Genomic DNA, 24,209 nt, shown 5'->3' on the forward strand with positions numbered 1-24,209 from the left:
GTGGGTGTGCCGGAGTGGTTATCGGGCATGATTTGAAATCATGTGGGATTTGCTCGCGTAGGTTCGAATCCTGCCACTCATGAATGAATTTTTTTCATCTTTTTTTCTTCTTTCAGTGTGTCACGGTCGTACTTCTTCAACCGGCGTGATGATCCCGAACTCAAGCCCCATTCAAATTTTTCATACGGCTTTGTGCTTTGTGTTTTCGTCAGACCTTCAACGATATTTACCTTTGCCAACCAAACATCACTTGTACAGAATCTAAGCTTCTTCGACCATATACGGCTTTGTGCTTTGTGTTTTCGTCAGACCTGCAACGAGATTTACCTTTGCCAACCAAACATCACTTGTACAGAATCTAAGCTTGTTCGACCACACGCGTCGTTTGTGCTGCTCGAGTGGTTAATGGGCATGACTCCATTGCAGGGGTTGTCCGAGTGGTTATTAGGCATGACTACAAATTATAGTAGGGTGGGTGTGCCGGAGTGGTTATCGGGCATGACTAGAAATCATGTGGGCTTTGCCCGCGCAGGTTCGAATCCTGCCATTCACGAATAAATTTTTTTCTTTCTTTTTCCTTCTTTCAGTGTGTCACGGTCGTACTTGCAAGGGTTGCCCGAGTGGTTATTAGGCATGACTACAAATTTTGGAGGGGTGGGTGTGCCGGAGTGGTTATCGGGCATGACTAGAAATCATGTGGGCTTTGCCCGCGCAGGTTAGAATCCTGCCACTCACGGCCCACATATGAATTTTTTTCTTTATTTTTCCTTCTTTCAGTGTATCACGGTCGTACTTCTTCAACCGGCGTGATGATCCCGAACTCAAGCCCCATTCAATTTTTTCATCCGGTTTTGTGCTTTGTGGTTTCGTCAGACCTTCAACGAGATTTACCTTTGCCAACCAAACATCACTTGTGCAGAATCTAAGCTTGTTCGACCGCATTGCAGGGGTTGTCCGAGTGGTTATTAGAGGTCGAGTCGTTCGTGCTGCTCGAGTGGTTAATGGGCATGACTCCATTGCAGGGGTTATCCGAGTGGTTATTAGGCATGACTATAGATTATAGTAGGGTGGGTGTGCCAGAGTGGTTATCGGGCATGACTAGAAATCATGTGGGCTTTGCCCGCGCAGGTTTGTACTTGCAGGGGTTGCCCGAGTGGTTATTAGGCATGACTACAAATTATGGAGGGGTGGGTGTGCCGGAGTGATTATCGGGCATGACTAGAAATCATGTGGACTTTGCCCACGTAGGTTCAAATCCTGCCGCTCACGACCCACATATGATTTTTTTTCTTTTTTTTCCTTCTTTCAGTGTGTCACGGTCGTACTTCTTCAACCGGCGTGATGATCCCAAACTCAAGCCCCATTCAAAATTTTCATCCGATTTTGTGCTTTGTGGTTTCGTCAGACCTTCAACGAGATTTACCTTTGCCAACCAAACATCACTTGTACAGAATCTAAGCTTGTTTGACCACACGCGTCGTTCGTGCTGCTCGAGTGGTTAATGGGCATGACTCTGTTGCAGGGGTTGCTCGAGTGGTTATTAGGCATGACTACAAATTATGCTGGAGTGGTTATCGTGCATGACTAGAAATCATGTGGGCTTTGCTCGTGCAGGTTCGAATCCTGCCACTCACGAATGAAATTTTTACATCTTTTTTTTTTTTTTCTTTCAGTGTTTCATGGACTAGAAATCACGTGGGGTATGCAGCATGTCACGATCGTACTTCTTCAACCGCGTGATGATCCCGAATTCAAGCCCCATTCAAATTTTTCATCCGGCTTTGTGGTTTCGTCAGACCTTCAACGAGATTTACCTTTCCATCCAAACATCACTTGTATAGAATCTAAGCTTGTTCGACCACACACATTGTTCATGCTGCTCGAGTGGTTAATGGGCATGACTCCGTTGCAGGGGTTGTCCGAGTGGTTATTAGGCAAGACTTTCTCGGGCATGACTTGAAATCATGTGGGCTTTGCTCGCGCAGGTTCGAATCCTGCCACTCACGAGTGAATTTTTTTCATCTTTCTTTCTTCTTTCAATGTGTCACGGTCGTACTTCTTCAATTGTGATGATCCCGAACTCAAGCCCCATTCAAATTCATACGGCTTTGTTTTCATCTTTCTTTCTTCTTTCAATGTGTCACGGTCGTACTTCTTCAATCGTGATGATCCCGAACTCAAGCCCCATTCAAATTCATACGGCTTTGTGCTTTGTGTTTTCGTCAGACCTTCAACGAGATTTACCTTTGCCAACCAAACATCACTTGTACAGAATCTAAGCTTGTTCGACCACACGCGTCGTTCGTGCTGATCGAGTGGTTAATGGGCATGACTCCATTGTAGGGGGTTGTCCGAGTGGTTATTAGGCATGACTACAGATTATAGCAGGATGGGTGTGGCACGACTTGAAATCATGGGAGCTTTGCTTGCGTAGGTTCGAATCCTGCCACTCACGAGTGAATTTTTTTTCATCTTTTTTTCTTCTTTCAGTGTGTCACAGTTGTACTTCTTCAACTGGCGTGATGATCCCGAACTCAAGCCCCATTCAAATTTTTCATCCGGCTTTGTGGTTTCGTCAGACCTTCAACGAGATTTACCTTTACCAACTTGTATAGAATCTAAGCTTGTTCGACCACACGTCGTTCGTGCTGCTCGAGTGGTTAATGGGCATGACTCCATTGCAGGGGTTGTCCGAGTGGTTATTAGGCATGACTATAGGGTATAGTAGGGTTGGTGTGCCGGAGTGGTTATCAGGCATGACTTGAAATCATGTGTGCTTTGCTTGTGCAGGTTTGAATCCTGCCACTCACGAAAGAATTTTTTTCTTCTTTCTTCTTCTTTCAGTGTGACACGGTCGTACTTCTTCAACCGGCGTGATGATCCCGAACTCATTTCCCATTCAATTTTTTCATCTGATTTTGTGTTTTGTGGCTTCGTCAGACTTTCAACGAGGATTTACCTTTGCCAACCAAACATCACTTGTACAGAATCTAAGCTTGTTTGACCACACGCGTCGTTCTCGAGGGGTTATTGGGCATGACTATAATTTTTTATTTTAACTAAAACAATCTTAAAATTGTGTGCTACATTGCAGGGGTTGCCCGAGTGGTTATTAGGCATGACTATAGATTATGGCAGGATGGGTGTGCTGAAGTGGTTATCGGGCATGACTAAATATCATGTGGGCTTTGCCTATGTTCGAATCTTGCCACTCACGAATGAATTTTTTTCTTCTTTTTGTCTTCTTTTAGTGTGTCACGGTCGTACTTCTTCAACCGGCGTGATGATCCCGAACTCATTTCCCATTCAATTTTTTCATCCGGTTTTGTGTTTTGTGGCTTCGTCAGACTTTCAACGAGAATTTACCTTTGCCAACCAAACATCACTTGTACAGAATCTAAGCTTGTTTGACCACACGCGTAGGGGTTATTGGGCATGACTATAATTTTTTTATTTTAACTAAAACAATCTTAAAATTGTGTGCTACATTGCAGGGGTTGCCCGAGTGGTTATTAGGCATGACTATAGATTATGGCAGGATGGGTGTGCTGAAGTGGTTATCGGGCATGACTAAATATCATGTGGGCTTTGCCTATGTTCGAATCTTGCCACTCACGAATGAATTTTTTTCTTCTTTTTGTCTTCTTTTAGTGTGTCACAGTCGTACTTCTTCAACCGGCGTGATGATCCCGAACTCATTTCCCATTCAATTTTTTCATCCGGTTTTGTGTTTTGTGGCTTCGTCAGACTTTCAACGAGAATTTACCTTTGCCAACCAAACATCACTTGTACAGAATCTAAGCTTGTTCGACCACACGCGTCGTTCTCGAGGGGTTATTGGGCATGACTATAATTTTTTATTTTAACTAAAACAATCTTAAAATTGTGTGCTACATTGCAGGGGTTGCCTGAGTGGTTATTAGGCATGACTATAGATTATGGCAGGATGGGTGTGCCGAAGTGGTTATCGGGCATAACTAAAAATCATGTGGGCTTTGCCTATGTTCGAATCTTGCCGAAGTAATTTTCATCCAACTTTGTGGTTTCGTCAAACCTTCGACGAGATTTATTTTTGTCAACCGAACATCATTTGTGCGGAATCCAAACTTGTTGTATCACACACTGCTCGTGCCTCATTTTCGTCAACCGAACATCACTTGTGCGGAATCCAAACTTGTTCTACCACACACTGCTCGTGCCTCAAGCCCCATTTAAATTTTCCATCAGGCTTTGCGGTTTTGTTGAACCTTCCGCAAGGTTTACCTTCGTCAACTTAACATCACTTGTTCGTTATCAAAGCTTGTTCAACCACACACCTCTCGTGTTGACCTGAGTGGCACTTGGACATGGCTATACTTTTAGATTTTAACTAAAACAATCCTAAAATTATGTGCTCGGTTGGTGGGGCTGCCCTAGAGGTTATTAGGCAAGACTATAGATTATTATAGGTGGGTGTGCCAGAGTGGTTATCGAGCATAACTAGAAATCATGTGGGCTTTGCCTTATGTAGGTTCGAATCCCGCCATTATGGTAAGAGTGGTTATTGAGGATGACAAGAAATTATGTGGGGTATGCGGTGTGTCACGGTCGTACTTCTCCAACCGGTGTCATGATCTCTTAAGAGGGAACTCAAGCTCAATTAGGTAAGGTGGTGGGTGTGCCGAAGTGATTATTCGGGCGTGCTTAGAAATCATGTGAGCTTTGCCCGCCCAGTTTCAAGTATAATTATTAATTTTAAATTTTAACTAAAACAATTATTTGGATTATAATCTTGCCAATTATGTTCTTCCTTTTTCTATTATTTTGACAAATGCAATTTCAATTTACAATTAAGAATTAAGCTTAGTAAGAAGCATCCATTTTTATTATTTTAGATTTAACATAATTGTGAGCATGTAATAGGGTTTGAATGCCACATTAAATTATGATAAACATAGCAACTTTTGCTTTAAACTTCTTTAAATATCCTAATTTCTATTATAAATCTTTACATTATAAACTAACATGTTATTTTTATTAAAAATAAAAATTGAAATGAATAATTTGGTTCATTATTTAATAAAAAATTAATAAAATTAAAAAAAAATTAAATTTATCCGACCCAATTTGATAAATGAAAAGGATTGCTTGAAGGTCAAGTATTTTATTTTAGTTTTTTATTTTATTTTTCAATATGAATGTTTTTTTTAATTGGATAAAAAAGGATCGCTTGAAGGCCAAGTATTTTATTTTGCAACTTGGGGCTTTGAAATGTTGGATTTTACCTTTTGTATCCACTAGGTCAATGCAGAATCGTGTCCTAAAAATTAGAATCCAACGGCAGAACCTTTCCACCCCCACACAGCTCACTGTTTCCTTTTTATTCCCCCACAGTTTTGTTAGGGTTTATCTCCATTAACTCCACTCCCCTCTCTCCCTCCTCCGTCTTCCATTTGCGTTCGAAATGACGGTGAAAAACGAGAATCTCGACAAGGACAAGTTGCTGGAGCAGTTTCTGAGAATCGGATTGGATGAGCGTACTGCACGAAACACCGTTGCCAACAATAAGGTCACTGCCAATCTCAATGCCGTTATTCATGAGGTATTCTCACTTGTCTCTTATCCCTATCAGTTTTTGTGATTACTCGATGAAACAAGTGAAATATTAAGGAAATGAAAGAAAGCGATGTGTAATGTGTAGTGGATCATTAAAAGAGACGGATTTATTGAAAAACTTAATAGTTCTGCTATATGTTGTCTTGATTTGACGTAATTGAGGTTTGAGGTCGCGAAAGTTAATGTAAGTTCGTTTTTCGTCACTTTTCATCCCTCATTTTTAGGCTGGCGTGCTTGAAGGATGCGATAAGGCTGTTGGAAATCTATTGTATACTGTAAGATTCTCCAACTACTTTTAAGTTCTTGGGAAATGTTAGCTGGACGTGTTTTCTTGAAGAATACTTGATTCATTTAATTGTTTCAGTACTTCTGTAAATATTTGTTTGTACTTATTATATCCTCTAAAGGAAACAAACTTCCCTGAATTATTTAATAGCTTGCGTTACATTTATGTTCAGGTTGCGACAAAGTATCCTACAAATGCACTTGTTCATCGACCAATATTGCTGAAATATGTTACCTCAAATAAGGTTTTCTTTCTTAACGAAATAACCATCTCGAACATCCTTGAAATACCTTCTTATTGTGTCATTCCTTGAGCTGCTTGTTTAAGTTGCTGGATAATTGTAACCATACAACAATACGTGCTCTTTTAATATCTTATGTTACTTTGCAGATAAAGATGCCGGCTCAATTGGAAGCGGCATTTTCATTTTTTTCTGCTGCAGGCCAAGAAGATATTAAATTAAATGAATTTGAAGATAAATGTGGTGTTGGTATGATCATATTACTTTTTATTCAGCTTGATCCTTTAGTAGAGTGCACACTTATCGTTGGTTTCTCTCCATGGTTCTATGCTATGTGTTAATAACTTCATTATATTATATGTTCATGCAGGTGTAGAAGTTTCAGTTGAAGAAATTGAGAAGACTGTGAATGAGGTCTTTGAAGAACATAAAAATGAAATTCTGGAGCAACGTTATCGAACGAATGGTTAGTACTTTTCTCATATTAGAGATTTGAAGTGTGTTGCCTCAAAGTTTTTTTTATTTTCATTATTATTTGGTTTCTTAAGCTTCTCTTTGAAGATATGTGGATATGGAGAAGAGTGTGGAAAAGTTGTGAGACGAGTATAGACCATTTTATGCCTTTTTTTTTTTTAACTAGATATGCTTCTAAACATGGTGGCATCTTAGGAAGTTGTAGAGGTAGAAAGAAATTTCAAGTACTTGTCGGTGTTGAAAAGAAAGGTTGGGTAGTTTTTTGGGAAATGATTAGAGATTCTCTTAAAAGTTGAGAAAAATCACTACTCATCTTTCATTTACACAAATCATGTTGAAAAAGGATAAATATTGTAGTCAGGGCTAGTCGACTATAATCAACTCCTCAAAAGTTACTCGGAAGTGGTACAAAAGAGGAGATCAGATGCTTCTACATTTTTGGTAAGGAAAGAAAAAAAAAAGTGGTAGAAATGAACTTCAATTCTATCTTGGTAGGTTCTAGATTGTTAGCCTTCAACTCTTGAAAATTCACAATACTTTAGTGGCATATTTTTAATCCAAGATTGCTCTTAGTCCCTTCATGGCAGATAAGGTCTGGTTGAAATTGAGTATTGATTTTTTTTAGTTGTAGTTTGATGGCAAGTAGAGGCAAATTGGACATCTTCACCTGAAAATTGAGAAATGGTCTCAAGAACACTCTCATCCAAAGCTTATTGATGGATATTTTTGCTAGATATCTTTGTAGAATTTACCTTTACCTTTTTGGAAGCATTCTTGTTTTGAAGTAATTGGTCAACATTTTTTCTCTTCATTTTGGGGACATATATCATGGGGACTTGTCAATTCCCAATTTTTGCAAATTTAGTGGAATCAAGTTATGATGGATGAACACTTTACTATTCTATTGATGAGTTTTTGGCCACAGATGTTGAGTTGAATTCTATTCCATTGCATGTTCAACCGTAGAAGTTGAATGATTTTTTTTTTCAAGATAACCTTTAGGATACAAAACATTCTACAAATAACGTTTGGTCTTCTCAATCATCTATTTAGGTTTTTATCATTTTCAAACCTACACTTCATGTTTCTAAAATAAAAAATAGACTTATTGAAGCATACCCTTTCCATTATACTCGGAAGAAAGATGACTCTGGCGTACCTAAAAATTCAACTATTAATTTGGACATTTTGGAAGAAGTTTGTGTTCGACTCCTAACTTCCTCTCCAAAGTTTAAATAGCCCCTTTCACAACCTCTAACTCCTTTATACTTTTAGTGATCACTCCTCCTGGATCAAATGTCACTTTAACCAAAGATGTCACTATTTCACTCACCACTAAGGATCCTGTCTCCACTCCAACTGTTCATGATATCAAATCTAATGCAATATTTGATGATAGTATGAGCAATGAGGATTTTGAAGCACATTTAGCTGGTACAGAGATTGATGAATTTTTGTCAAAGACTCTTTTGCAGAAGCATTTGAAAATCTTTTTCTTTATCCTCCCAAATTAGCGATAAAATGAATTTAGTTGATATTTCGCAATCAACATCATTAATCCCTCCCAAATTCCATTTCTTTATTGAGGTTTGTCGATTATAGATGGAAGAAATCACTCTTCAGTCACCAGAAATTAAGATCCAGTTGTGTTTCACTCACTATTTTGATTACATAGCAATGGAAATTTCTTATTGGTAATCCGGAGGCTTTGAGGACTGTTTGCTTTTCGTGCTATCTGGAAGATCGTGTTCAATTTCAATTTTTTTTATTCATTTTGGAGTTTGAAGGTTGTTGATTGTTTTTATGAAGCTTTGTTTTGGAAGATTATGGAGATATTTATTATGGTGGTTTGGAGTTTTGTACGGTTGGGTGTATTTGAGTTTGTGCTTCGTTGACAGGTATTTTATCTTCTTTTTGTAATTTGACTTAAGATCTAATATGAATGAAAAAGTATTCTTAGGTTTCAAATCTCTTTCTTCCTTCTTCCTTCTTCAGTCTCTTTTGCTCGCAGCCTGACATTCTTTTTTTGTAATCCTTCTTAGTGGTTTCTTTTCATTCCTGTGTAGAGTTTTGTATCTTTTGAGCATCAGTCTCTTTTCATTTTTTTCCATGAAAATGAACCTGTTTGACTAATACCAATTTTTCTTGTTAATAATTTGTTTTGATTCAATGCTTCATATTGTTATGCTGTACTGCAAAGCGTCTGTGCTTGATTGGTGTTGTTTTCTAATCCAACATTCTTAAGCTAAGTGTTGCTTTTTTCATCGGATAAATTCTTCTTTGTTTTGCACTTCTATTCATTCTTAATTGTTATGTATATGCTTTACTATCAGACAACATTAATGGCCACATAAAACTTTCCTTCCACGCTTGTAATAGATTGCATCAATCTGAATATATGTGTATTCAGTTGTATCTCAGGGTTTCCTTTTCACTTTTCTGATCATTTATGTATCATTATATTATTATTTTTATGTCTGTTGCTTTTATCAAAAGGCATATCCCGGCACAGATCTAGCTCCTTTAGGGGTGACATCTGACCATGAAATGAAAAACAAACCACCAGTTAGCCCAATGGTCCTAATGGTCAAAGAGAGGGGCTGTAAACCCGTATATATTTAAGCTTATAGATTTATGCTTTGTTAGCTACTTAGGATATCTAACATCCATTTGACTAATCTAATGCCAAATTTGTAGGCTAGGTTTTCCATGAATTTATTGAATCATTTCCTCTTTTACTCTCTAAATTTAGAGAATGGAATTGTTGTAAGCAGTAAGCGCACGTGTATGGGATGAAAGTAAGGGCCAGGGATGGAAAATTTATTCTAGGGGCAAAATTGCACATAGGTTCTGTGGGTTGTCTCTGCACCCTTCTGCAGTGTGTAACTGCCAGATTGCATGCCAGTTGGTATGCTGCCTGTTTTATTTAGGATGGAAAGTTCCATGGCATTGCATGCATATAGATAGTTTATATTTACAAAAGTTATTCAAGTTAGTTGAACTATATTTACGTATTTCTTTTGGTTGCAGTGGGTGACTTGTTTGGGCAGGTACGGAAGAAGCATCCTTGGGCTGATCCAAAGATTGTAAAGGTGCTTCTAACTTATGAGAACTTTGTTTTTATGAGTTTGTACTATAACTACATATGATTGCGCCCATTTAATTTATTCCTATAATATATATTTTTTTCTGTTTCTCTAACGTTGTTTTTCCTTTACCCGTTTACTTTATGGTGACAGCAATATATTGATTCCAAATTATTTGAATTACTCGGTGAAAGGACTGCAGCAGATAATGAAAAGATAGTGAAAAAGAAAAAAGAGAAGCCTGCTAAAGTAGACGTGAGTACATCCTCTGTACTGTGTAGTTCCTGTATCTCTGTGTGATGACTAGTCCTTTTGTACCTTATTTTCTATTATAACTCTCGACTCTCTTGCAGGATAAACCTGTTGCTATTGTTTCTGTGGAACAGCCTCCATCTGAGGAAGATCTTAACCCATATTTAATATTCCCCCGGCCAGAGGATAATTATAAGGTAAATTAAATTGATACTTGGTTTTCTATAATGGATTATGTCTCTTTTTTTTCTAAATAATTTTTTTGTACTTTTCTCTTAGAAAACTCATCAGCTATTCTCATCTCTCCATACAAAAGAGATTTGCATGAACTGAATTAGTAAATATGGTTGTGAAGGATTTCCTGGAAACTAGTACACTTCTTAACACAAGTTTCTTTCTTTACAAATTGAAAGGTTCATACTGAAGTATTTTTCAGTAATGGAACTATCCTAAGATGTTGCAACACCAAGGAGCTGCTTGAAAAGCACCTAAAAGCAACAGGGGGAAGAGTTTTGACTCGCTTTCCTCCTGAACCAAATGGTTATCTTCATATTGGTCATGCCAAGGTAGTATCAGCTGTTCTTTTATATGCTTTTTGTCTTTTTTTCAATTGCTGTCTTCAGTCTTTGACCAGAAACTTTCCTCTATTTGTCATTATCATTATGATCTATCAGGCAATGTTTGTTGATTTTGGCCTGGCAAAAGAGCGAGGTGGAGGTTGTTATTTGAGGTTAAATTTCTTTTCTTGTATTTTCAACAATCTTCATATATCTTTTTTATATGTAACTAAGTTCAACATTCTTTTACCTTAAATCTTCTGGGTTCAACAATTTCTGACCGTTGCTTTCGATATCATAGTTTGAACAATATGGTTGGCTGTTTTATTTTTGCTGCTGTTCCAAAATGTGTGCTTGTAGGTATGACGACACGAATCCAGAAGCTGAGAAGAAGGAATATATTGATCATATAGAAGAGATTGTCAAGTGGATGGGTTGGGAGCCTTTCAAGGTGTAATTTTAGTCCACTTTGGTCAATTATTTATTTCATCTGTTCTTTATCTTGATACCATTTACTTGTTTCTTTACCAGATTACTTATACTAGTGATTACTTCCAAGATCTGTATGAGTTAGCTGTGGAGCTCATACGTAGGGGTCATGCTTATGTGGATCACCAGGTCATTATGCAAATTGTGTACTTTTTCTTGTTTCATTTGAATTGCAGTGGCAGTGCTTGCTTCCTTTTAAGATACCATTTGTGAGGCCTCAATATTGATAATTATCATGAGTTAATCAGCTACCTTAACTTTCGTGCTTGTGTCAGTGTTTATTGATCCATGAAAACATTGACATCTGTTTGACTGAAGTATATTTTCAATTGTTGGTTTTAGACTCCTGACGAAATAAAGGAGTACAGAGAGAAAAAGATGAATAGTCCCTGGAGGGATAGGCCTGTGGCTGAGTCATTGAAATTGTTTGACGAAATGAAGCAAGGTCTGATTGAGGAAGGCAAGGCGACTCTTAGAATGAAACAAGACATGCAGAGTGATAATTTTAATATGTATGATCTTATTGCATATCGTATTAAGGTGAGTCTCTTCTTTAGCTCGTTGACACACATCTGAATTCATTAGACACTGATACTTTATGTTGCAATTTTCTCATCCAGTTTACTCCTCATCCACATGCTGGAGACAAGTGGTGTATTTATCCAAGCTACGATTATGCACACTGCACTGTGGATTCTCTTGAGAATATAACACATTCGGTATGTTTACCTTGATATGTTTTCATTTTTATTTATTTATTTATTTTTATATGAGAAATGATAAGCTCATCATTCAACCACCAAAACTTAACCTATCAGACAGACTCAAGGAGCCCCCTTCCCAACAAGAGACCAACTACATAAAAACCTTCCAATCTAGGTTGATGAAGAAAGTGGAGTAATTACAAAATAGCTTATGTTGGCTACGCGATCAGAGACTGAACTAAACAAGGTCACGATAATAATCAAAAGATTGAACTGTTCTAAAAAGATTCTACCATTTCTTAAGATTGTAGCCTTCTTTCCTTCCATATCAACTACAAAACACCCTTCAGAATAATGTTGTTCCAAAGCACTTTAGCCTTATCTTTTAAACCCCATCCTTCAGGGATTCCACCATCCAGACATCTATTCGCTGAGACTTGCACCAATTCAAACCATACAAGTTATGGTAATCCCAGGCCTTGCTAGCAAAATTGCAATGTAGAAGAAGGTGATCAAATGTGTTCCTCTGGCATAACATATTATTCGGGGAGATAGATGGGTAGGGAAATCTCATTTGAACCTTGTCATAGTATTTATACTTCCGTGAGCTGAGATCCACAAAAAGAACTTAACCATTGTTCTCTTGAAATGCCAAATAAGCTGACTTCACTGTGAACACTCCACCAGTTTCTACTTTCTAGACACCACTACAACTAACCATGGATGTTAGTCGGCCTACAACGCTCCAAAATGGAAGACAGGTTGCTCCGCTCTTCAAGCTCTCTGTCAAAACACCCCTCCTCAACATCAATTCCCAGTTTCGGTCCATGGAGTTCCACAGCCGATGGCCTTCACTGGTTTTAGCTTTTGAAATACATGTGGGGAACATCACCTTTAGAGGCCGATTTGTGATCCACTTGCCTTCCCAAGGTAGAATTTCGCAGCCATCTCCCATCATGTAACTCTCATTTTCCAGAAAAAACTACTGATCTTTGCAATTTCCTTCCATGGCTGAAGGAACCATTCCTTTTACATTGTTGATAAAGTCTCTAGTTGATTCCACACAAAATTTGCTCTTCATCGCCATTCTCTGTAGGGCATTGTTTTCTTTCTCAAACTTACATAGCCAATTTGTAAGGACAGAAATTCTTTGATTTAAGATTTACCAAACCCAGACCTCCAAGAAAACGAGAAGTCAAAAGTTGGTCCCAACTAATAAGATGACACCCTTGGACTTTGTCAGCCCTCTTCCAAAGGGACTTTATGAAAATCTTTTCAATGTTTCTTCGAATAGCCACATGGATTCTGAAGGGATTCTGAAGATTGACCTCAAATAAGAGGGGATGTTTGACAAGACTATTGATCAAAGTAGTCAGCCCTCCTTTCGAAGTGGGGAAGCCCCTCCAAATAGTGGATCCCATGAACAGCATGCATACAGCTTGCGTCCTGAGTATTTTCATTTCTCGTGCATATTTCTTGATACTTTATTTGGAACCTTGGGCTGTCCTTCCTCCACCTCCTGCAAGAATATACTACTTATTGGTAGAATACCTTAGTAAATGTCATTTTTACACAGTGGTCTGAGGACTGAGTTATATTAGATCACTGTATAATTACTGATATTTTAGGTATAAAAGAAAGGGAAAAAGTTAATTTACATTCGAGGTTAAATCAATTAAAACCCCAAACTAATAATTGTTTTCCTTTAAGCCCCCAACTTTCCTAAGTTAACTAATTTAGATTTTATTTTAAATTGTTAGAGCATAATTCTCATACGTGCACATGGCTTTTTTCAATGTAGGGATTAACTTAATTTTAGGAGGAAAAGCTCGAATCACATAAATAGTAGTTGCTTTCGTCAATATGATTGAGATTTTTCTTCTTCCCCTTTTTTTCTCTATTTTTCTCTGTTTGGTAGGAATAACTATGCAATAATTTTTCTTGCTACTATGGTATGATTTTCGGAGGAGAATAATCTTATTTAGGTGTTTTTGAATTGTTATAAATGTAATTAAGTGAATTGTTTTTAGAAGATAAATTAAGTGCAAATAGTTCAGAATCAATAACAGAAGGTCTAAATTGATTCACTTCTGAAAGTTGAGGGTTTTAATGGATAAAATTGTTAGTTTAGGATTTTAATTGATTCAACCTAACCTAGAAAGTTCAGTTGTATGATTGACCTTTTCTCCAAAAATTATATTAGTGTCATTTTGTTCCTGTTTCGATCCCAATTGGCTATTAATTCATTTGAATTTATTCATTTTTATAAAATAATTTAATTCTTTTAATTAACTATATTATATTTTTTCATTGCTTTGAATTTTATATTCACTTATAATTTTTGTTAGGCATTTGTGTTGCCTCTTCAAAAGAAAATATCTTTAGGCAGCTTATTTGTTTAAAAATAATATTGGCGTTCTTAGTGGGAAATATATTTGGATGCTTCAACAAGTATATTGTTTGTTTATTAGTTCTTATAATATTGGAGATCTTTAAATTGGCCAGTGGCGGGTGATTTTTAAATTTTCTGGAGCTTGTCTCTTGTGGCTTGTACCTGGTTCTGGGAGTGGTAATGGGAACATGGAAAATGGAATGTTTCTCTGATTAGCTCAGTTTGCTGAGATCGTAGGTTCCTTGTAGCACTGTTTATAAATAGTGCATATGTACTGTATTTAAAACAGCCTTGTTCCTCATAAAACATCGGTGCATTCAAGGGAAATGTAATGAGATGCATGAAGAACGTCTCCATTCGTTAGCATAGAGTGTATCTACAACTTGTTTATTTTTTTCTATTCCAAGGTTGTTTTGAGAAGATTTTTTCAACCCCTTGTTGCTTGGGGTAAAAGGTAGAATGTGCCACTACTTAGCTTAGTTGTTAGACTCCTAAAACCCCTGGAAACTGTTTATCTTGCATTCTTATAACTTTCCCCCTCCCACTGTATCTGGATCTTAAACTTGAGTTTGTTAAACCTCCAATTGCGAATGCTTATGCTAGAAGGGGGGAAAAAAGGAAATTTTGTCACAATCCACAAGGATAAGTAGTAGTTATTATTATGCGATTGTTTGTTATGATATATGAATTTTGTGTGTTAGGGAGTTATAGCTTCCTCTGTTGGTTATGTTAAGTGTGGAAGAGACTCTGACCCTTTTGAATTAGTCATAGTTGTATGTTCTCAGTTGAGAATTCTCAAGTAAATTAAGGATTCCTGTCAGAGTTTTATTCTTATTATGCAGCTTGTTTGCATAGTGATGTTTGTTCATCATTTACGTAATTGATGGTCAGAATATGATCTCTGTACATTATTTTATTCTGTTGTCTTCTCTCAGCTGTGTACCTTGGAATTTGAAACACGTCGTGCTTCGTACTACTGGTTATTGCATGCACTGGACCTTTATCAACCGTATGTGTGGGAATATTCTCGCCTCAATGTTTCAAATAATGTGTTGTCTAAGCGTAAGGTGGGTGTGGCATGTTTTTAAATTTATTTTTGAACAACTTAGATATTTAATCTTTTGCTTCCTCACTAACCACATGTTGTCCTTTGCAGTTAAATCGACTGGTGACGGAAAAGTGGGTTGATGGTTGGGATGATCCTCGCCTATTGACACTTGCTGGTCTTAGGCGCAGAGGTGTTACATCAACTGCAATTAATGCGTTTGTTCGAGGAATGGGAATTACAAGAAGGTTGGAATTTGTAGTTCCCCTAGTATATGTACATGTAAAAAGAAGTCAGTTGCATTTGATGCTGCATTTATTTTCTATTGTTGCCATAACTATTTGATGTTTTCATTGCAGTGACTGTTCTTTGATTCAGTTCAATCGTCTTGAATATCACATTAGAGAAGAGCTAAATAAAACTGCTGCACGAGCAATGGTTGTCTTGCAGCCACTTAAGGTTCCCATCTTTGATTGTTATTAGATTTCTTGTAATATATTTCTTGTTCGGTGTTTTTTAATGAAATTTTTATGCTCTCAGGTTGTTATTACAAACTTAGAAAATGGATCAATTTTGGATCTTGATGCCAAGAAATGGCCTGAAGCTCAAGCAGATGAGGCATCGGCCTTTTATAAGGTGCACTTGTTTTTTCTCTTTATACTGTTCTATATGCGTATGGTGTCGATTTATAAATAAAAAAATCTCAAGAGGTGTTTCATCTGCCCAACAATTTTAAAATTGGCGCTATTTCAGCTTACTAAGAAGCATTTTTTATCAATCATACTAAGGCGATCCTTAAAATGTGAACCTTATCAATAATTATGTTCGATTTCTTGTAATTTTCATTTGTTTCGTTGTGGATAACTCAACTTTATTTTCAGTTAATATCTCAACTTTTATCAGCATTCTTATGTTGCACGATCCTTATTACATGGTTTACACCACCTTGTTAATATTTTGATTTCTTGTAATTTTATTTTATTTTTTTCAATGGACATCTGCTATTTCTCTGTGATATTTATCTTATTAATATATTTATAATATTGTATACTCCACCTTTTTCTTTTTTTGCATTGCTTTTACTACCGAAACTGAATTTATTGTAGTTCTCTTTCTACTTGTTCTGTTACTGCATTAGGTTCCCTTTTCCAATATTGTGTACATAGAACAATCAGATTTCCGGTTGAAAGATTCAAAAGATTACTATGGTCTTGCACCTGGAAAGTCTGTCCTTCTGAGGTATTTAATGCTTGCTATTTTGTTTCGCCATTATATTTGCATACAAACGCATGCCAGAAAATGATAATTTTCTTCTTTGGTTTCAGGTATGCATATCCTATTAAATGTACAGATGTTATCCTTGCGGATGATAAGGAAACTGTACTTGAGATTCGAGCAGAATATGATGCTTCCAAGAAATCAAAGCCAAAGGTTTCTTTTGTTAGGCCAAAGTTTTTTATTGTAGAGTTTTAGATGTTCTTTAAAGCTTGCAGTGTAGTAATCATGTTTCCGACCTATCTTTTTATGCAGGGGGTCCTACATTGGGTTGCACAACCTTCTCCAGGAGTTAATCCGCTCAATGTGGAAGTTAGATTGTTTGACAAGCTATTCCTTTCTGAGGTTGGAATTGCACATGGCTTTTCTCCATGCATGTTTGTTTCCATGCATTTTTTGTATTTTGATTTCTAATTTCTGGTTTTTTCCATATCAGAACCCTGCTGAACTTGATAATTGGCTTGCTGATTTGAACCCACATTCTAAAGTAGTCATCCCAAGTGCATATGCTGTACCAGAACTTAGGAATGCTGTTGTTGGGGATACATTCCAATTTGAAAGGCTTGGTAAGTTTGCTCAATATGGTTTATGCTTTAGTTGAATAATTATTTTTGTTTTTTGTTATCATTATTGTTCTTTATTTATTATTTTAACTTTGTGCGAGAGTTCTATTAAGAATGATGAAAGAACAAAGGAAAGATCAAACAGAAAATTTTGGCCAAAATGAACGCAAAAAACTCTATTTGGAGAAAACCAAAGGAGGTATTGAAGTGCGAAAATTTTCATCTCTTTAAAGAATCCTACTAGTAAAACCTACTACTCTTCTACTCCTCTTGAGCCAAGAACGTACGATTAAAAAGGAAAAAAAATAATAATAAATAATAAGCTGGCCTGCCTCGAAAGTTTCCAGTATTCTTAAAATGAAGAATGCTGAAGGAAGTCCTTTGTCATAACCCTACAATCCTTGATTAGAGAACCATGCCATCTCAAAAGACGGTAGGAAACTATGCCTCCGCACATTCTCGTCAAAGTAGATTTCCAAAGAACACAGTTCGAAACTTCTGTTGCTTGTTTGCAGCTTGTTTGCAGATAACCTAGCTCCAAATTGTAGGGATGGTAGCGCTACATGTACCTTGTCCCCCCACTTTTTATTTTTTATTTATTTTTATTTTTATTTTATTTTAAATTTTTATGTATCAGGCGGGTTTAGGGAAATCTTTAATATTGAGGATTCTTGCAGGAAAAGTTCTTGTTTGCTTGCATTTTCTTTTCCTATACATATAACAGTGGAGACCTCTGGATATAATATGTAATCCTAATCCTCATAAGAGACACAAGGAGAATTGGATAGGCTGCTTAAGAGAATTTTCCTTATTGATTTTTTCGTGTTGTGCTTCTGTTTTGACTTTCCAATCCTTCTATTTTCTACATTTTGTCAGGGTATTTTGCGGTTGATAAAGACTCAACTCCTGAGAAACTCGTATTCAATCGCACAGTCACGCTGAGAGATAGCTATAAGAGCAGCAAGTGAGTTGAAAAGAGAAAGAAATGCAATGAAAAAAGTAGAGGAAAAAAAAAGAAGAAAGAAAGGTGTTTTAGCTGGTAAAGTTATCACTTTAACGATCGTATACGTACCAACGTTACATTTGTCCATCACTCACGTTTATATAGATGTTGTGGCATTCTATACACATACCTGTTTTACATCTCCAAATAGCCTTAATCAGTTAGCCTTCAGCTTCATCTGGTTCTTCATTCTGAAAGTGCCTTGCCTTGGTAGGAAATATTAGGGGCTTTGGAGGTTATTCTATTTAGTAGCCCAGGTTTGATAGACTTGCTCATTCCAATCTATAAGTTTGTTAATCCTGCAGGTTAATCTCATGTCATAAGAACTCGAGTTTTCGAAATCTTCTTTTAAATAGGTATTGGATAATGGATACTAATCAATAAAATCAGTGTCGATAATGTTGGATATGGAACGTACGATAATGTTCGATAAAATCTCAAAATTTAGATTCTAAGCTCAAAATCTAAAAGTTGAAACTTAGAAAAAAAATGTTGGGTATTTAATTTTGAGGCTCGGGTCTTACATTTCCATAGGGTGGGATGTTGAAGTAATAATTTTTCTAAATCAAATCACACAAAATTAATCTTAAGATCTTTCCGTTATCGCCTGAATTTCTTATGTTAACTCACATAAACGTATATAAGTTAAACTTGTATTTTAAGTCTTGGAAAGTGATAATCTCTAATCTTCTCACTTACCCAGCTACTAACCTAAACAACAAACTACTAACCTATGGATGGCAAATTTGTTTGTACACTTCAGTCCTTCACCATCTCTCTTTCATCTCCCTCTGCTCAAATTACAGTAATTTCAGAATAAATTAGATCAAATTAGCTAAGAATGTTGTTTATATGCTCCAAAAAAAATGCTCTCTCAATCTGCTAACAATGTTGTTTAGTAAAGGATATTCATGAGTTTTAAGCACCAATTCATCAACCTTTTATCCCCAATAAGAGTGCCCTAACCCTTTATGACAATAGTTTGAGTGACTTTCGACTATATCATATGTATAAGGCTGTGTCTTATCCTAATATAGTTCTTAGAAATGAATTTATCCAAATCATTCATGTCTAATTCAACTTTTTTTGTCACGTGATACAGGAAGTATAACAACCCAAGTGCACCGCTAGCAGATATTGTTCTCTTTGAGATTTCCCTTTCGAGCTTCCCCTCAAGTTTTTTAAAACGCATATGCTAGGGAGAGGTTTCCACACCCTTATAAAGATGTTTCGTTTTCCTCCCTAACCGATATGGTGTCTCACACTTATAAAGATGTTTCGTTTTCCTCCCTAACCGATATGGTGTCTCACAATCCACCCCCTTCAGGGCCCAACATCCTCATTGACGCTGATTCCTCTCTCCAATCGAGGTAGAATCTCACAATCCACCCCTTTTTAGGACCCAGTGAGCATTCTCGCTGACACTAGTTCCTCTCTCCAATCAATGTAGAATCTCAAAGGAAGAGAGCTAACATACTCGATAATAAACAAAAATAGTTATTCCAACTTGAATTCTTGTACTACCAAAAAGCTAGCATGCTCTAACTTTTGCACAAAAAATTGTTAACCACATATAAAAATTAGGCATGAGGTAATTGAAGGCAAAAGAATTGAAGGTCCATAATGTTGGGTGTTTGTCCTCATTGATATGTATTTTATTAATGATATGTGCCTTCTAGTCTATGTTTTGATAACACGCTTGTATATCTAAGATCATTTGAGCAACCCCATGCACACTTGTTTCATCTTTTTTTTACTATCTTTTCTAATAATAATTCTAATATCAATTCTCTCTTAGGCTGAAAAATGGGTAATTTTATTTATTTATTACTACAATTTTGACAAATGGGTTTGATTTAGAGTTCCAAAAGTGGGTAAAATTTAGTCAAATTTGTACACAAAAGTATAGGGTTGTAAGATTTCCTACAAAAGAAATTTGAATCTTTACCCATGATGGGTAGAAGATTTTAATGCGCGTCTTATCTCTTGAGTCGAAAAAATGAAAGGGTTACGTGAATCGGATTGGGTTGAGATGCATTGACAAAAATCTTTTTGACCAACCCAAAATATCGAGATGTCTGACTTGGTCACCCGAACAACCTGAATAAAACCCTTTATTTTTTGGGTTATGTTAGGTTGGGTCGTGAGATTGTTTTTTTTTTTTTTTAATTATTTAAAAAATTCTACATATCCACCCTACATGTTACATTAATAACTAAAATTACATAAAAGTTCACACGTCAAATATTTACAAGTCATAACACATCATTAACATCGGTTACAAAGTTAAATATTCTAAATCCTTTTAAAAATAAAGTGGGATTGAGTTGTAACCCTTTGGTGCGAGTTGGTCGGGTTGATCCAACCAAAGAACTAAGGTTATAAATTAGAAACTAGCATACAGCTCTCGCCTTACCAACGAGCCGACAACTAGGGTTCCCATTTCATTACTTCTTTCACAACGAGGGAATCAAGAAAAAACAAAACGACGTTCGGTAACTGATATCGACATTTCTCATTTCATTTCCAAGAATAAGGTTACATTATTAGTTGATGAATGTACCATGAATATGAACCCATCCTTCAATCAAAGACCGTGCATTCACATCAAAGGGTTTCATTACACTTCAATCTCAACCAACCAACCAAAACAAAAAAAGAGTACATTTCCATAAACGAAAGCTTTGGTTGTGAGGTCTATGAAAGGTCACCAATGGCGGCTTCTTCCTTTGCAAAAACAAACCCTTTATAAAGCTTGTTTTTGTAGAGCCATGGGTTACAATGATTTAGAGATGATAAGCAACCATTTCACCGTGGATAGCTCGAATGAAAGTGATCATTATCAAGGAACAATCATGAGCTCGGCTAACCCTTTTTTCACTGACACCTTTTGTTTTGAAAAGTTTGATCATTTTCATGAAACCCCAAGCTGTGTTGCCCCAACTGCTGCTCTTTGCTCCTCCGCGCCTGCAAATTACTCTTCGTTTCCTGCGTTTAACACAGAAGGTTCCAAGGTAAGAACGAGGCTTTTTTTTATTCTAAGATAGATTTTGAAAGTAAATAAATGATTTCGTTAAGGATATTTAGTATTAAATTATATTATATTTGATTTTTTATAATAGGTTAAATATTTGTCTTCCCGTAAATCTTACCATAGATATCTTTTCATTTGTTGCTCTTTTATTTGATTCTCTAATTGATTATAAATGGAGAACTTTCACACCATTTAGGTGTGGTAGTTTTAACAAATATTCTCAATTTCTAAGGATTTGGTTTGAGATTGAACAGAGCTCGGGAGGAAGAAAGAGGAAAAGCAAAAATGAAGGGGATGAGGAGAAGCCTAAAGGAGTGATTCATGTGAGAGCAAAACGAGGCCAAGCTACCGATAGTCACAGCTTAGCGGAAAGGGTAAGCTATTTTTTGTTCTAGTGTCGTCAATAGTCTGCATCTTTATGAGCATGTCTATTTCACTTAACCCCTTTTCGAAATAATCCCAAATTGTAACACCTTTCATGTGGATCGCCCAGAAGAGTGTTTTCGTCATGTGTTATTTTCAATCTCTACGAACCCAAGTATATGCATCAATAGGAATTAAATAACGGTAGATTGATACAATAGAAACCTCTGGTAAAATGCTCATCCGTAACCCAACAGATAAAATACGTTACATAATTCATTTTAGGGAGTGGCGACTTACCCATTCAGTGACTTTGGCACTGGACGTTCCAAAAATGGGGTACCATCGGGTTGGGTGAATTCAATAATAGACGCCTATTGACATTCTAGCCTTCCTTCTCCTTTCAAGGCCTACCCGAAAGAGAATCCAGTATTTTTTGGTCGTGAATATCTAGACGAACCACCTCATAGTTTGCTTCAAAACAAAACAATTAGAATTATACTCGTTGAACTAGAATGTGTATTATCCATACGGGGATCTTTCAATGAAAAAGATCCTTGGACGTAGGACGAAGAAAATGGTCTATCTATTTTATTTAGTTATTCAGTTAAACCAATAATTAGTCACACCTCTAGCAATGTTTTATTATAAACAACCAATGTTTTATATTTAGGAAAATTAATCGAATATTTATTAATTGCAAATATAGGTAAGAAGAGAGAAAATAAACCAGAGGCTGAGATTCTTACAGGACTTGGTTCCAGGATGCTACAAGGTAATCCAACAACTAACATCAAATATATATATATATATATTTTATTTATTTATTTATTTATTTATTTATTTATTTATTTTCAGACAATGGGAATGGCTGTCATGTTAGATGTGATCATAAACTACATCCAATCTCTGCAGAATCAAATAGAGGTAAGTTTAAATGATTAGTTTTTAAAAAATAAAAATTATTTTCCGAACCCGATAATAAAATAAATAAATTTATACGTAAAACTCGAGAAAGAAGTGTTTATAACCTTCGATTAAATATGATATCTTTTTTTTCAAGTTCCTCTCAATGAAGCTTTCGGTTGCTAGTCGGTACTATGACTTCAACAACAGCTCGGAGACGGATGAGATTGAGATAATGCAGGTACAAGTTATTGACGAAGGTTCATGTACTTTCGACTTTTGTTCGTTAAGAAGCTTATATTTGAGATAGTTTTTGCAGGCAACAAATGGGTGTGGTTACATGGAAGAGATGGGCGGGAGGGTTGTAGTTAGAGAAGAAGAAGGGAATGGAGGCTCCTTTTACCACCACTCTACTTTGCCACCTCTCTAACTTCAATACAATCTTTCCTCTCAAACCATAACTTTTATTTATTCAACTTATATTAATGTTTTATAATTTCTTCCAATCCAAACATTATACTATAATATGTAAGCGTCACCTTAAATATAAACTAAACATGTCGTTTCCATTTAATTAAGGTTGTCTTAATGTTCCAAAAGTATAGATAGATAAACATTTGATGATTTTGGTCCAATTTAACTGGTTTTCTTTTGTTTAGCTTGATTCAACTGTCTTTTTCACTGTTTCAGACCAGTTTATCACTATTTGTATCCAATTTAAGCCAAGTTTAATGTTCTCTATTCGATTTGAGTTGTCTTTCTAGTAGGATTTCATGAGTTTTAAGGATTATACATGTATGAATTGATAATGATTGGTGATACGGAACTTCACTAGGTTAAATCCAAAGTGTTTATTAACTAACATAAGTTTAAAATTATTGCAATTCGCTAACTGGGTAAGTTTTCATTAGTAACGATTGTTCTTATGTTTTTCATATTTCAATTAAGTGTTTAATCAAGTTTTAACGTTGGAAATTTAGTTTTGGATGATTTGAGTTAAGCAATTAAGGCTTAAAGGAGGATCAATTAAGTAATTCTCGTTTTGAATCCACGAGTTCATCTCGTTATATATTCGATTTATTAATTTCTTTAAAACTTACTTTAGCATCGAGTTGATAGTTTGTTGAGCTTGCAACTAATGTAAGTAATTTTACTGTTCATGACGTGTTCGGTCAAATGAATTAGTTGTTGTATGTTATATATAAAGCTATGATTTCAAATGATGTATATATAATGATGAAATGTTATATAAAGAGACGATTGCTAGCTATGCTTTTACATGAAGAATTTATACTAATCTTACGAACGACGAAAATGTTTTATGAAAAGAATGTTCGTGTATTAAAATTAATGTTTTATACTCGTAGGACCTCATGTATGTGTGTGATTCATATTGGCATAAAAAAAAAACATTATACTTTCGTATTTACTTCTTTTTACGACTCTTTTTAGGTCACTACCTACCTTAGCATTTAGTTTAGGGTCGATACATATAAAATTGATACCACTTATGTACAACAGTGGAGGTGGTGCATATCCAGCAAAGCCGAGAGATGAGCTTAATAGATTCTGTGCGTACAAAAATATATAAATGTTTAAATCAAAATTTTAAAAACTCTATACTTTTATTATTTATTTAATCATAGTGGTAGATTAAGCTACCTAATCTCCGACCACTTTAAGTTAATAATTAATTAATCACATAACCATCACCAAACTTATATCTAATAATTAATTAATATGATTGAAGTTGTTGGTCACAATTGTATGATTGTATTACAAGTCATTAGATTCTGACCATATTAAATACTCAGTTAATAATTAAAATCATAAACTTATTTTATTTATTAAGTAAAGGACATTGACGTTCGACTCCCAACAATTCCACATTTTAAATTTATTTCACGAAATAATTAAAAAAAAATTATAATACTAATTGTCATA

The 24,209-nt window shown here is 35.9% G+C and overlaps 2 protein-coding genes and 3 non-coding genes across 7 annotated transcripts; all 5 read left to right on the top strand.

The window, feature by feature from the left end:
• Positions 1-82, top strand: TRNAS-UGA. The gene has a single exon. It is a non-coding gene; the product is annotated as a tRNA-Ser (tRNA).
• Positions 83-471: 389 nt separating this feature from the next.
• TRNAS-AGA lies at positions 472-553 on the top strand. Its single transcript has one exon. It is a non-coding gene; the product is annotated as a tRNA-Ser (tRNA).
• A 101-nt stretch (positions 554-654) lies between these two features.
• Positions 655-736, top strand: TRNAS-AGA. The gene has a single exon. It is a non-coding gene; the product is annotated as a tRNA-Ser (tRNA).
• Positions 737-5,301: 4,565 nt separating this feature from the next.
• Positions 5,302-18,137, top strand: LOC111808630 (glutamine--tRNA ligase). 2 transcript variants are annotated; one of them, XM_023694744.1, is made up of 23 exons: positions 5,302-5,581; positions 5,820-5,870; positions 6,054-6,125; positions 6,272-6,371; positions 6,493-6,588; positions 9,627-9,688; positions 9,836-9,937; positions 10,036-10,131; positions 10,348-10,500; positions 10,609-10,664; positions 10,852-10,942; positions 11,023-11,109; positions 11,323-11,520; positions 11,601-11,699; positions 15,012-15,143; positions 15,233-15,369; positions 15,481-15,580; positions 15,662-15,757; positions 16,260-16,360; positions 16,447-16,552; positions 16,652-16,741; positions 16,833-16,962; positions 17,836-18,137. In XM_023694744.1, exons 1-23 carry the CDS (start codon positions 5,444-5,446, stop codon positions 17,925-17,927), a joined length of 2,385 nt encoding a protein of 794 aa, XP_023550512.1. In that variant the 5' UTR covers positions 5,302-5,443; the 3' UTR covers positions 17,928-18,137. The 2 variants fall into 2 exon arrangements, with proteins under 2 accessions (XP_023550512.1, XP_023550510.1); XM_023694742.1 differs by having other exon boundaries at positions 10,348-10,664.
• Positions 18,138-20,498: 2,361 nt separating this feature from the next.
• LOC111809259 (transcription factor BEE 1-like) lies at positions 20,499-22,903 on the top strand. 2 transcript variants are annotated; one of them, XM_023695685.1, is made up of 6 exons: positions 20,499-20,976; positions 21,251-21,370; positions 22,069-22,134; positions 22,218-22,286; positions 22,423-22,506; positions 22,576-22,903. In XM_023695685.1, the coding sequence occupies exons 1-6, from the start codon at positions 20,662-20,664 to the stop codon at positions 22,693-22,695; spliced, it is 774 nt and encodes a 257-aa protein (XP_023551453.1). In that variant the 5' UTR covers positions 20,499-20,661; the 3' UTR covers positions 22,696-22,903. The 2 variants fall into 2 exon arrangements, with proteins under 2 accessions (XP_023551453.1, XP_023551454.1); XM_023695686.1 differs by having other exon boundaries at positions 20,503-20,976; positions 22,585-22,903.
• The last annotated feature ends 1,306 nt before the right edge of the window (positions 22,904-24,209 follow it).

Source organism: Cucurbita pepo, chromosome LG13, assembly GCF_002806865.2.
Source record: "Cucurbita pepo subsp. pepo cultivar mu-cu-16 chromosome LG13, ASM280686v2, whole genome shotgun sequence".
Lineage (NCBI taxonomy): Eukaryota > Viridiplantae > Streptophyta > Magnoliopsida > Cucurbitales > Cucurbitaceae > Cucurbita > Cucurbita pepo.